The sequence below is a fragment of the Blastomyces dermatitidis genome (assembly GCF_000003525.1).
Source record: "Blastomyces dermatitidis ER-3 genomic scaffold supercont1.2, whole genome shotgun sequence".
NCBI classification, from domain to species: Eukaryota; Fungi; Ascomycota; class Eurotiomycetes; order Onygenales; family Ajellomycetaceae; genus Blastomyces; species Blastomyces dermatitidis.
In genome coordinates this window covers 6,746,640-6,759,361 of record NW_025544775.1, presented here as the reverse complement: position 1 = coordinate 6,759,361, position 12,722 = coordinate 6,746,640, and the positions used below count along the sequence as shown (strand labels likewise).

The window sequence follows — 12,722 nt, the reverse complement described above, 5'->3', positions numbered from 1 at the left end:
CTCATTTCAAGTTCAATATCATAGATCATAATAATATCAACACAGTGATCTAATATAATAATCAGTACTGAATTTAGAGCAGAGCTTATTCTGCTAGTATATAATTCTAATATATAGTAGAGCTGAGAGTCTCTGCTACTATAATCTCTAGAGCAGAGTATGTTCTGCTAGAAACTCTGAGATAGAGCTTGTTCTGCTGACTATGACTAGAGCAGAACTTATTCTACTAGTAATGAATTTCTAGACTCATTCTGCTAGCAATGAATCACAAATATTAATATATCACATATTTATGTATTTTTAATCACAGAAGGAAGGACCCGCGGCAGAGATGAGAAGGCAGAATATAAGAATCTTAGAGTATAAAGCATGATCAGATAACTCACACAAGTCTTATCATCTCATATTCACTTACTCATCTCTAGCTTAGATAGCTTCTTCCTCTTCTTCTTCTTCTTCTTCAAGATTCAGTTTCAATATGATCTAGTATACTGCTGCTATTCACTCTGGTAAAGTTAATCTTCATTCTGTAACATTAGTCTGTAACCTGTTCAAACCGAGTCAGAGATCTGAGCTCACTGAGATAACACGCAGCATTCTATGTAGTATCCGCCCTAGTGGCGTTGCCGTAGCGACCGCTCCGCCTACACGTGATCTCATATGTAATATATATAGCTAGCTCTTTCTACATGAATATAACAGATTAATCATCTCACAGATTATAAGTCTGAATAGCATGTTTTTACAAAGAATTACATTTTTTTTTTACTTTTGTTTAAAAACACCTGTGTAAGCATTGAATGTGTTCACTCTGAATAGGAGAATTCTTTTACCATGTTTACATTGCATATTTCAAGTGTATCTGCTTGACTGATGATTGAAATAGCAGAATTCTATAATATAATATAACATGTTTTTTCTTTTCAATTCCTTCATTCAATTCTTCTTTGACTGATGAGTAGTATGTCTATGTCACAGAGTGATAGAAGAAGAACTTTATATTCACATTCTCACACTCAGACATCTATCAATGAAGAATCAGAGAAAATAGATACTACATAATACACAGAAGTCACAGAAGAGATTATAAAGTTATCTGTAAACAGTGAAGCAGATCATGAATTGAATGATGACATCTTAAGCTCATAAGCAACATGTACAGAAGTGTGACACACAAGTATCATGTCTAGAATGAGTTCAGATAATATAATATCAATAACATTCAATAATCTGATAATGTTCTATAATAGAATGAGTGTGTATTGAGTAGTCATCTCTGCAGCAGATGATTTCAAATCTGAGATCTGTGAATATCAAAAGAATGTTCAAAAAGTCATGAATACTAAAGCTGTAATTACATTTGATAGCAATAACTATGAGATCTGATGTACAGAAATTCTTGCAGATGCTGAAGTCATCAGTGAATCTGACATTCTTATAAAGAATCAACATGTCTGTTCAGAAGACATCAGTTAAGACATATTAAGTGCTAAAAAATGAAGCATTTATATCAAAGCACTGTATTAATATATATTGCAGTTCTTATTAGAATCTGTATATACAATCATTGAAACTCTTGAGCCAGATAATGCAGCTGTGCTATGAGAAAGAATTGAAGTTAAATATGCTGTCTCACTTGTGAAGAAATGTATAAATATTGTGAAAGAATTCATCATCTTACATATCAGAGATAACAATTATCTGATATTTCAGAGAAGATTCTGTTATCTAGTTACACATCATAAGAAATTGATAAATAACTCAGAAGACTTCTATCACAATCTCTTTCTTATTGATCTGAAGAAGCATTAAAAGTCTTTTATCAAGACATGTTTAAATGATTTCTACATGTCTGATCAGAACTCTATATACAATATTGATATTAATGATCTTATAAAATAGTTGACAAACTGTACAAGCAAGTTCAAGGATGAAAATTCTAAGTCTCAGTAAGTCAATACAACTATCATGACTCTCTCTACATTATTCACATTCAGTTTCAAATGTGAGATATGCAGTTCAAGATGACACTGAAAAAACACCTGTTAATGTCTGCATTCAGAACTTGCTACTGAACAGTGATGTGAGTTAAATAAGAAATATATCATTACATCTGAGAAGAACAATAGTAACAATGTCAGTATCAGTGAACATGGCAAGTGAAAGAGTAAAAAGAAGAACAAAGATGATAAGAAGAAGAAATTCTCTGATCTTATGATCTTATAACCTGCAGCTGTCAACACAGCAATTGCTTTTTCAGCAACTATTAATATAATAAGCAAATCTTGATTTCTTGACACATGTGTGAGTTTTCATATGACAGGTGAAAAGCAGTCCCTCATTCAGTGAAAGATGTATGATGATAATATGAAGATTCATATAGCAGATAAAGATTACAGTCATGTCAAAGAGATCAGTGATCTTCTTCTAGAATCTGAAGAAGAGAATATCACTGTTCATGATATTCATTATGTTCTTAATCTCACAGTTAATCTATTGTCATTTATCAGGTTGAAGAATCAGAGTTTTCAATATAAGCTTTCAAGCTCAAACACCTTATTCTATTTCATTATTAAAGTATCAAGTGAAGTGATTTTCACTGCAATCTGTACATCTCAAAACTCAATTTATAAAATAGTTGAAAGAATGTCAGAAGTTGATATACATCATAAGTCTAAAGCAGTCTACTTCACAGTAAAATCATATGTATATGATAATGACTATGCTAAAGTCATGATCACTATTAGCAATAATAATCTCATCATTGATCAATCTCAACATCAAGAATCATCTACAATTATGAAAACACTTATGAAGTGACATGTTGATCTGAGACATATACACATGGAAGCTATTATAGTATTGACAAAGAATTCACTATCTGACATCTATGTTAAAAGTATCAAGATCAATTTCTTTTGCAACATCTGTATTAAAGCAGGTATGATATATAAATACTCAATCACTTTCATGTCACAGACTGTACACTCAATGAAGTGAATTCATATCAATCTTGCAGGTGATGAGTGAATATTGAGTAAGTCTACAGATCACTCTGTTGAATTGTGACAGAATAATAAATATTACATGTTAATCACAGATGATGTGATCAGATATAGATGAATCTATTTCTTATATATCAAGAATCAAGCTTACAATTACTATGTGCACTGAGTTCAATTCATGAAGAATCTAGGTTTTACTGTATCAGTATATGTCAGAACTGATGTTAATAATATGTTCAGATTCATGAAGATTACAGCATTATTCATTAATTATGACACAGTATGAAAATCAACTACTTCTTAATCACTACATTAAGATGATGTGTCTGAGCATGAAATATATATGATTATGACTCATGTCAGAGCAGTTTTTATTAGCAAGAAGATTCTGAAGAAATTCTGAACAGATATTCTAAAAACAGTTGTTTCAATCATAAATAATACACTCATATCTACAGTTCTATATAATGAAAAGTATTGACCTGCAGTTGCAGATGATAATAGTAAAGAAGCTGTTCATAACTCTTATACAATTTCTTTTTCAGCATTGATGAATGTCTCACTGCAGATCACACATTTTCATGAGCTTGAAACTGATGTTTTTACTCATCTTCATGAATTATAGAAGCTGTTGAATAAGTTATCTGTATGAGCTGATTCATATAAGCTTATTAAATTTCACAGATATTCAATCTATTGCTTGTGAAGTTCTACAACAGATAAAATTATTGATACAAGTGATGTAATTTTTCTCACAAAAGTGTAAGAAATGCTGAAGATTACTATAACTACTATAACTGCAGCAACTGACACTGTTTCTATTATCTATTTAATAAAGAATTCTGACATTTCTGAATTGATAAGTACAGATTGAATGCAGTCAGTGAAGATATTTACAGCTTACACTCTCATCTTTATTACTGATTCTCTTTCAAAATCACACAAGAATGCTATGAGTAGATCAGAAGTGATAAGAGATTATTAAAAGAAATTAATACAATATAAAATATCTAATCTTAAGAGATACAAGATCTGAACACTTATTTCACATTCTGATATCTTATATAATGAATCAGTGATATCTGATCACTGAGTATTTATTGAAAAGAACTGCTCTGATAATCTCAATACTGATGAGAATGATATATTGTGAAAATCTCAATGAGTTGTATATGATAACTGATTAAAGAAAGATACTTATTAGAAGACTTATATCTCTGTGATTACAGATATAATAAATTAAATAATGTTTATAATTGCTGTAAAGTATGATTGAATTCTATAGTAAGTGAATATAGTAATAACATATCTGTATAATAGATTAGAGAAAACAGTTCATATAAGATAACTCACAGACTTTGAATAAGAAACTCAGTGTATACTTATCTATGCAGTTGAAGAATCTCTATATGAATTGAATTCAGCTGTTAAAATATGATATAACTACTTAACAGCTATACTGTGAGAAAATGACTTCAGTCTGAGTTCTTATGACTCTGCTCTTTAGAAGTATTCAGCCTGAAAACACCTGTATATGACTATATATATTGATAATCTTCATATCTTTGTGAATGCTCTGAAGAATACTGATTGACTTGTTAATATTTTGCAGTAAAAACTAGAGATCAAAGACTTAAAGAAACTCACAAAATATCTAGAAATGAAAGTGAAATATATAAAGAGTGAAATCAAATTAATACTTTAACATTATATTAATAAATTGATAGAAGATTTTCATCTAGATAATACAACTGCTGTCTGTATACTTATGAATAAGAATCTATAACTAGATAACTCTCTCATCTCTGAAAAAGAAAGTGATTTTACAAAGTGATGATTTCAGCATAATATCAGATGTCTGTAATACTTAGCTGTTAAGCTGTAACTGAATATCATCTGTGTGATATCTCTACTGATACAGAAGAACACTGCTCTTATCTCTAAGATATAAAAGACTCTATTACACATTATTTAATATTTGAAAGAAATGTGTGAGATTGACATATTCTATATAAAGAATGATAATGAGGAATCTAAGAATGAATTCTTAAATATAACATACATACTGATCAGATATACAGATTCTGATTAAGTCAGCTTATTAAATAATAATTATAAATCTACATTCAGTTATATCTTCAAATTGAGAAACATATTAATTTCATAACAATTAAGCAAGTAACTCTGTGTATTCTTGAGCTCTAATAAGGCTGAATACATAACATTGAGCAAAGCTGTATATAAAGTAATATAATTGAGAAGTATGATGATAAATCTGAGCTTCATTGAAACAGAAGATCTTCTATCAATTAAGATGAATAATAAGAAAGTGATTGATCTTGTCACAGTGACTGTAATCACTGTAAGAAGTAAGTATATTAATATCTGATTTTATTACATCTACAGCCAGTTGAATAATGACATAATCTCAATTAATTATATTTCAACTGAAGAAATGACAGCAGATGAATTGACTAAATTCTTGAGTATAATTACATTTTATCAATTTCTTGATTTACTAGGTTTTACAGGTGAAGAGAGACAGAATACACAAACTCAATACAGGTAGCATGATTTGAATGGATTTGAGAATGACATAGCTAGATTTGCAAGAGATGATTGATTCTTTATTATAGTGTTTGTGATCTTGCATGGTGATGTGAGGGGAGGTGTAGCATCCGCCCTAGTGGCGTTGCCGTAGCGACCGCTCCGCCTACACGTGATCTCATATGTAATATATATAGCTAGCTCTTCCTACACGAATACAACAGATTAACCATCCCACATTCTATACGTGGTGGGTCACGTGGCCCATATAGGGCATCCGGCCAATAGTAGATAGAGGCTTAGTTTGCGGTGAAAAGCGATATTTGCTCTGTATCATACGTTATATAACTGCAGCATTTAGTTAATGCAATTAATACTTTATGTTGAGGTTTCCCTACTAACTTATTTAGCCTTCAATCATCGTCACCGAATCCCTGGGTTTATAATTGAAAGATTGCTATTCTACATCCAGCCCAGCGTATTGCAAACGAAATTTACACTTGAACCTAGCTAATTGCAAAAAGGCTGTAACACACCAAACAAGAGCATCACGCCCGACTAGACCAATGAGTAAATACTTCCACATTATCGGCGAAAAAGCATGAGCTGTAATCTGCTTATTAGCCACAGACTCACAGTTGCCTTTAAAGGGCCACGATCCATAGCTTGTCAGAGTTGTTGGCCATTATTATATTTGGGTACAATCAGATAACTTAACATAGTTCACTTACCCAGCACGGCACGGAACAATCCCCTAGCCCGGCTCAGTTTATCCGACGAACGTTGATCTGCCGCAACAACTCCCAACCCTAATAGATTGCAGATTGCGGGCCGCACGAGAGATTCAGAGCAAAAAACCCTTCCAGCATAACATCGACCCTGCAAGTTAAGGGAATAATAATCAATCAACTCTTCAGGCCTTCTGCGACCGTCTGACTTTGGATTTTTGCCTGGGAGCTGCGGTTGCTGTTTGCTTCCCCCTACCCCGCCAAACTCCAACCGAATTTTCCCAATCACCAGGCGCGTTGCTCTTCGTTTCGAGAAATATTGTCAGTAGCAGTAACCGGCTATTCTGCCTGCTTTTGTTTCATCCTTTACCGTGAAGAGAACTCCATTTTAATTTCTGGCCGCCCAAACGCGCCTGCACAGCAACTTGCCCGCGATGGATTTGCCCAAGAGAATAGTGAAGGAGACGCAGCGGTTGATGACTGAACCGTGAGTTATTTTACTTTCTAATAGAAAGTGTGCCTTTGCTCCTCTGGGTGACTAACTGCGATTTGTCTATTCCTCTTCTTGTTCCGTTCAAAAAGTGTTCCTGGTATCACTGCAAGCCCTAGGGAAGACAATCTCCGTCACTTTGACGTTACCCTCGAAGGACCAGCCGACTCACCTTATGAAGGTATGGGATATATCTAATCTATAGATAACTCCCTTACTATGAAGGCCTCCCGCCCGGGCTAACACGTAATTCAGGTGGAATCTTCAAGCTACAGCTGTTCCTACCGGAAGATTATCCCATGGCGCCTCCACAAGTTCTGTTCCAGACAAAGATATACCACCCAAACATCGACGGCATCGGAAGGGTTTGTCTTGATGTATTAAAGAGTATGGCAAAAACCTCCCCCTCCTTAGTAGCAGCATCAGAAGCGCACACACCACCACCACCATCATCATCATCACTGCTACTACTACTACTACTACTACTACTACTAGGAGTACTCTACAGTAACTAATCTCCTTACCTTGAACCATAGAAAACTGGTCCCCAGCTCTGCAAATCCGCACCATCCTCCTCTCGATCCAGGCATTACTTGGGGCCCCAAATGCCGAAGACCCGCTCGCGGAGGAAGTCGCGAAGCACTGGAGAGAGAACCCAGCCGCTGCCATTGCGCAAGCAAAGGCAGATACGAAGCGCTATGCAATGCCAGAGGCAGCGGACAAGAAGCCATGATATAAAGAAACCGGGTTTGGCTAACAATATCATTTGAGTAAGAGGGTGATATCACTTTATTGATTTATTGATTGATTCGTTACGGACGATTCCTTTGCGTTTTTTACTTGGTTTGCGTCTTATTGGCTTTTGTTTTATATTGTCAGCGAGCCACCCTGCTCTTGTTCTTCGTTTTCTTTTTTCTTTGTTCATCGTTTAATGATTCGATTCTCTTTCTTTTGATATTTGAGCGTTTGGGCTTTTCATCTTCTGTTTCATTTCCATTTCTATAGTCATGTATTTTTTTTCAGGGTTGAAGATATAACCTGTGATGATTCAATGCCCGCTCGATAGAATACAGACTACGGCGCTCTCTTTTCGGGGAGCAACACGCGGTGCTTTCATATTTCCTAATTTCCTACACTCCAGTGAAACTACGAAGTGGACCAGAGCAGGGAAATGGGTTCATAGTTATGTCAGTTATTAGTTAATGAAGGTTCTGTTTCTTTTGCCGGATTGAAAACGAGAGTTTCATCTGCTCTCATTTCATAAACGATTCATTTTGAGCTTCTTGTTTCGGTTCCGTTCTACGTACCAAGTGTCTCAAGGCGATAGAATTAGCGAAGACGCTTTTCTAGTACTTCCAACTGCCATTCGTAAGCATTCGAAGACTTCTATGAAGAGTTCCGAGAGTTTCAATATGGAACGTAGAGTCTCCTCCAGGAGGTCAAAAGTGCGATTTAATACTCCAACAATGGAGGGAAAGGAAAGGATCATGTACCGACGTCCCGTAACTCATATCCAGTCATTCGGCACGCTATTCGAGCTCATGTAACACGAAAATACAGTAACTAGTAATAGACTCGACTGTGAAATTCATTCCTCGTCCCAGAAAATATAGAACAAACCCGCATTTGCTGAAAGTATTCCTGCAAGGAATTCGCATGGGTGTGGTTGAAGAGAATGAGGAAAGTTCGTTGGAGATATCGCGGAAGGGCAACCAAAGTCACGTGCCACACTTTAGCGAAAGCATCTCGCACCAACCAACCACCACAACCCAAAGCGTCGAAAGGCGTGCGTCGTAACGAGTTCAATTAATTAAATCCACGAAGTCAACAAATCCAACCTCGTCCACCCACCGGCTGCGCATCTCCACTCATCCAAGATGCGTACCTACGACGATACCTTCAGCGGCGAGAAGATTTACCCTGGCAAGGTATGTCGAAAAAATGAGATTGTCTTTTTTGGAAGATGTTGTGGGGGCTCTCGATATCAGAATGATCATCACACGCACGTTCTGGTTTGGGTTATGGAGGATTCCCTCCTATGCGCCGGAGTTTACATGGGAATTTAAATACGCGTTTGAATGTGTGGAGGAATACTGTGGAAAATACACCAAGCTGACATTTTTGGCTGTGATGTGTGCAGGGTAAACTCTTCGTCCGCGGCGACGGCAAAGTCTTCCGCTTCCAGAACGGCAAGACCGAATCCCTCTTCCTCCAACGCAAGAACCCTCGCCGAATCTCATGGACGACCCTCTACAGAAGACAACACAAGAAGGGTATCTCTGAAGTCAGTGGCATTTCCATCCTTTTCTCCTAGGGTTTTCAAGATGCGAAGGTTATGGTTGGGAAGGAGGATGTGTGGAGTAGCAGAAGATACATGGTCTGAGGATGAGGAAAAGAACGAAGGAAACATCACGGATGGATAGGAATGTTAAATTTTTGCAGATGGGGGATTGAACGAATTGGGACTTATGGGCTAACCAAGGGAAAATTTTTATCTTTCATCACCGCATATAGGAAGTTGCCAAGAAGCGTACTCGTCGCGCCGTCAAGTCCCAACGTGCCGTTGTCGGCGCCTCTCTAGACGTCATCAAAGAACGACGAAGCATGCGCCCCGAGGCCCGCCTCGCTGCCCGCCAACAGGCCATCAAGGAAGGAAAGGAGAAGAAGTCCGCTGCGGAGAGCAAGAAGAGAGCTGAGAAGGCTAAGGCCGCTACCAGCGCTGCCAGAGGCCAGGCCAGCAGAATCCAAAGCAAGCAGGGTGCTAAGGGTTCTGCTCCCAAGGTTGCTGCTAAGTCTCGTTAAGATTTTGGGATTTAGTGGTGGCGCCTGGGGTGGTTTTCGTGAGGCGGAAGGGAAATGGTGCAATTTATGAATATCAGTGTGCGGGAGCCTCCTATGATTTTAGCAACTGGGGATGTATATTCCTTTGTATTGGAACCCTGTGAGACACAGATTAGTCTTCTACTATGGGAGGTTTTGCGCGCAATGATTTTCCGTTTGCAAAAATGGATTCTTGCTGGATTTCTTGTTTTCTTTTACGCTTTTAATGTCCTGTGGTTTCTAGCTAAAAAGAAAGAGCTCGGTTTCGCAGTTTGTTTACCCAGCCCATTCTCACTCCATTTGACATTGCATGGTTATGGCAAGACGATCCCAAACTGGCTTCTTGCGGTTCTTGGAGTCGTAACGCCAGCGATGCTTTATGAGGAACACCTTGTAGGCGCAGCAAGTGTGCTGATAGCTTAGGAGGTGGCACCACAATTCCTAGGCTATCCGCAGTACATGTCCCGCTCATTAGAATCTAAATCACCATAACTTAATACTTCATATAGTCTATTAATCCCTCAAGTGAGCGAAACCGCAATTCGGTGTCAGTATCGTCTTCTAGAGCTGCATAGACTCTCCGTCATCAGGCTCGGAGTAACCAGACCTGAGATATTCCAAAATAAGCAATAGGGCACTGCCCTAATAAACATCAGCCTCCAAGTCTTGGCACTCGCTAATTTTTGACATCGCCAACTTCAAGTCACACAGAAGAGCTTGAAGCGGTTGAACGGCAAACCACGACAACGACAAACGACAAGAGGATCGGATCCCGAGCGACTGTAAGTAGCTCCTCTTTCTTCTCCCTATCTAGTCCCTCCTTCCCAGCACCGCAAAGAGACACCTAGAAGGCCTTCTACTATTTCTCTCTTCCCCTAGTCGCCACACCTCGCTTAATACGGCGAGCCGGAGAAGACAAACGCTAACTGGGGTCTCATCAACCCAACTTCGTTTCAGCCTCCCGCACAGTCATTAACACCTTCGTCGACGACATCCTCCGAAACCTCATCCCCATCTCTTATCGCGCATCATGGGTAAAGTTCACGGATCCCTCGCCCGTGCGGGTAAAGTCAAGTCTCAGACCCCCAAGGTCAGTTTTTCGCCCATTCATTTTTTTCGCACCCAGCTATGGTCTTCGAACAGCGGTGTTCCCTCGTCTCGTTGAAAATCGTTCTGTCCGTCCGGCGAATCCTGAGATTCCGAGATGGATCGCGATATATGGGAGGGGAATACTGGAGACACGTGGAGGGATATGGAAGATAGGGAGGCAAGAGCCACTTTTGGACTGACTTGGAGTACTTTTATGGACATAGGTCGAGCCTCAAGAGAAGAAGAAGTCCCCCAAGGGTCGCGCCAAGAAGCGCCTGCAATACACCAGACGATTCGTCAACGTCACCATGACCGGTGGAAAGCGAAAGGTGCGTCCTTTAGAGCCCTTATACCAATCTGATAAGGGGAAAGGAACCCCCCAACCGGGGCTATCTACTGCGAAGGAGCCTGGAACTAACAATATGACTTTTTTCTCGTCCCTCTAGATGAACCCCAACCCTACCTCATAAACGCATTTCTTTACGGTTTTTCTTGCTCTGTTGTGTTATGTTTTTATGCGTTGGGAATCATTTATCTCCTTTAAAAACCGGCCGGAATGAGAATTGAACGAGCCCACGGAGCTATTTTCACGATCAGTTTCGCGATGCCCTATTGCCCTCATTCGCAACGTGGTGGAAGAGTAGGACCGAATGGGGGGAGAGATGTGTGTATTCATGAACACAATAACAGGCGACTCAGTGAAGTCGGGGAAGAGGACTAAACGGGCCTAGTTACAATACCTCTCGGCACATTTGTGTAACCATTTCTGAATATATATTTTACTCTTGTGTCGGGTACTTCGGAAATTCAATTTTCAATTTTTTTTCTCCTTTGCGCCTGGTTTCTTGGTGTTGACTCAGTAATATTTTCCGGCCTCGACCTTTGTGATGCCAAAGAGGCTAGCTGGGTACGGAGTATCTTGTATTGAGTGATGTTTTTAGCGGCTTCATCCCGATCGCAGTACGCAATCTACACCTCGAATTTGTTTTGCGGATTTTATGCCTTCATAATCGCTACCTTCTACATTTGAGTATTCTTTTTAGAGGATCCGTTGATAGACTCTCGTCTGGTTCCAAACCCGGACCTGCGATGCTAAGAGCTCTGAACCTCATTAAGAGCATCGTTGTTCTATGTACAGTACATATCTGCTAATTACATCCTCTTCCGCTTCATATTTTACTTCCTCATTTTATTATGTTGTCCATCTCTCACCATCATCTCAACCTAGTTTCCTAGTGCGAAGGTGGAGAAGGTTGTAAGTTCTAGTCTGCAGGTAATATTTAAACTATTTATTGTTGGCCGTTACGGGCGTTGCGGTTAGCGATCCCACTAGATCACGTGACCCACCACTATATTATGTTCTTGTAGATAGCTATCAATACAACCTTCAACTATTCTACAGGTTATAGCCTGAATGGCACATTTTTCTTTTTAGAACATTGCATTAACATTTTTAACACAGATAGTTCATCTTTTTTGAAAAGACTCTCACTCTTTATTAGAGATATTTCATTTTTTCTGAATCTGCTAATCAGTAGATTTATATACTTTATATTTTTAAGAAAGTATATTCTTCATTGTGAAGAATATTACTTTTTTTTTTATATATATCTAGAGAAAGTAGAGTCATCTTACTATAAGTGATATATTTATTACTTTAGAGTTCAGCTTAAGATCTAGAATTACATGCTTTACTAGATAACTTATTGATAGAATAATTACTTATTATAAGAAGACTTGTAGCGTACGCCGCTACATAGAGTCAGATATAAGAGTAAAAACTTGTCTTATTCTCTAAAAGATAGAAGATGAGTGTACACTCTTATATATACAGTGATTGTTTTATAGAGATTAACTCTTATAGAAGAAGTAATCATTTATAAAGAGAAGAATAGAGACTCTGTAAAGAAGAAGTAGATGCTCTCATAGAAGAAGTAATTATATATGAAGAAAAGAATAAAGACTCTGTAGAGAAGAAGTGAAAGCTCTTATAGAAGAAGTAATCACATATAAAGAGAAGAACAGAGAGAGAAGATAGAAACA

The 12,722-nt window shown here is 38.0% G+C and overlaps 3 protein-coding genes across 4 annotated transcripts; all 3 read left to right on the top strand.

Moving 5' to 3' along the window:
- The first annotated feature begins 5,907 nt into the window (after positions 1-5,907).
- BDCG_02260 lies at positions 5,908-8,005 on the top strand. Of its 2 annotated transcripts, XM_045417803.1 has the most exons (5): positions 6,097-6,601; positions 6,702-6,767; positions 6,863-6,951; positions 7,026-7,157; positions 7,307-7,998. In XM_045417803.1, exons 2-5 carry the CDS (start codon positions 6,715-6,717, stop codon positions 7,501-7,503), a joined length of 471 nt encoding a protein of 156 aa, XP_045279959.1. In that variant the 5' UTR covers positions 6,097-6,601; positions 6,702-6,714; the 3' UTR covers positions 7,504-7,998. The 2 variants fall into 2 exon arrangements, with proteins under 2 accessions (XP_045274531.1, XP_045279959.1); XM_045417802.1 differs by having other exon boundaries at positions 5,908-6,767; positions 7,307-8,005.
- A 540-nt stretch (positions 8,006-8,545) lies between these two features.
- BDCG_02259 (60S ribosomal protein L24) lies at positions 8,546-10,142 on the top strand. Its single transcript, XM_045417801.1, has 3 exons — positions 8,546-8,698; positions 8,911-9,054; positions 9,285-10,142. Exons 1-3 carry the CDS (start codon positions 8,648-8,650, stop codon positions 9,570-9,572), a joined length of 483 nt encoding a protein of 160 aa, XP_045274530.1. The 5' UTR covers positions 8,546-8,647; the 3' UTR covers positions 9,573-10,142.
- Positions 10,143-10,286: 144 nt separating this feature from the next.
- BDCG_02258 (40S ribosomal protein S30) lies at positions 10,287-11,847 on the top strand. Its single transcript, XM_045417800.1, has 4 exons — positions 10,287-10,372; positions 10,548-10,680; positions 10,904-11,008; positions 11,126-11,847. Exons 2-4 carry the CDS (start codon positions 10,621-10,623, stop codon positions 11,147-11,149), a joined length of 189 nt encoding a protein of 62 aa, XP_045274529.1. The 5' UTR covers positions 10,287-10,372; positions 10,548-10,620; the 3' UTR covers positions 11,150-11,847.
- The last annotated feature ends 875 nt before the right edge of the window (positions 11,848-12,722 follow it).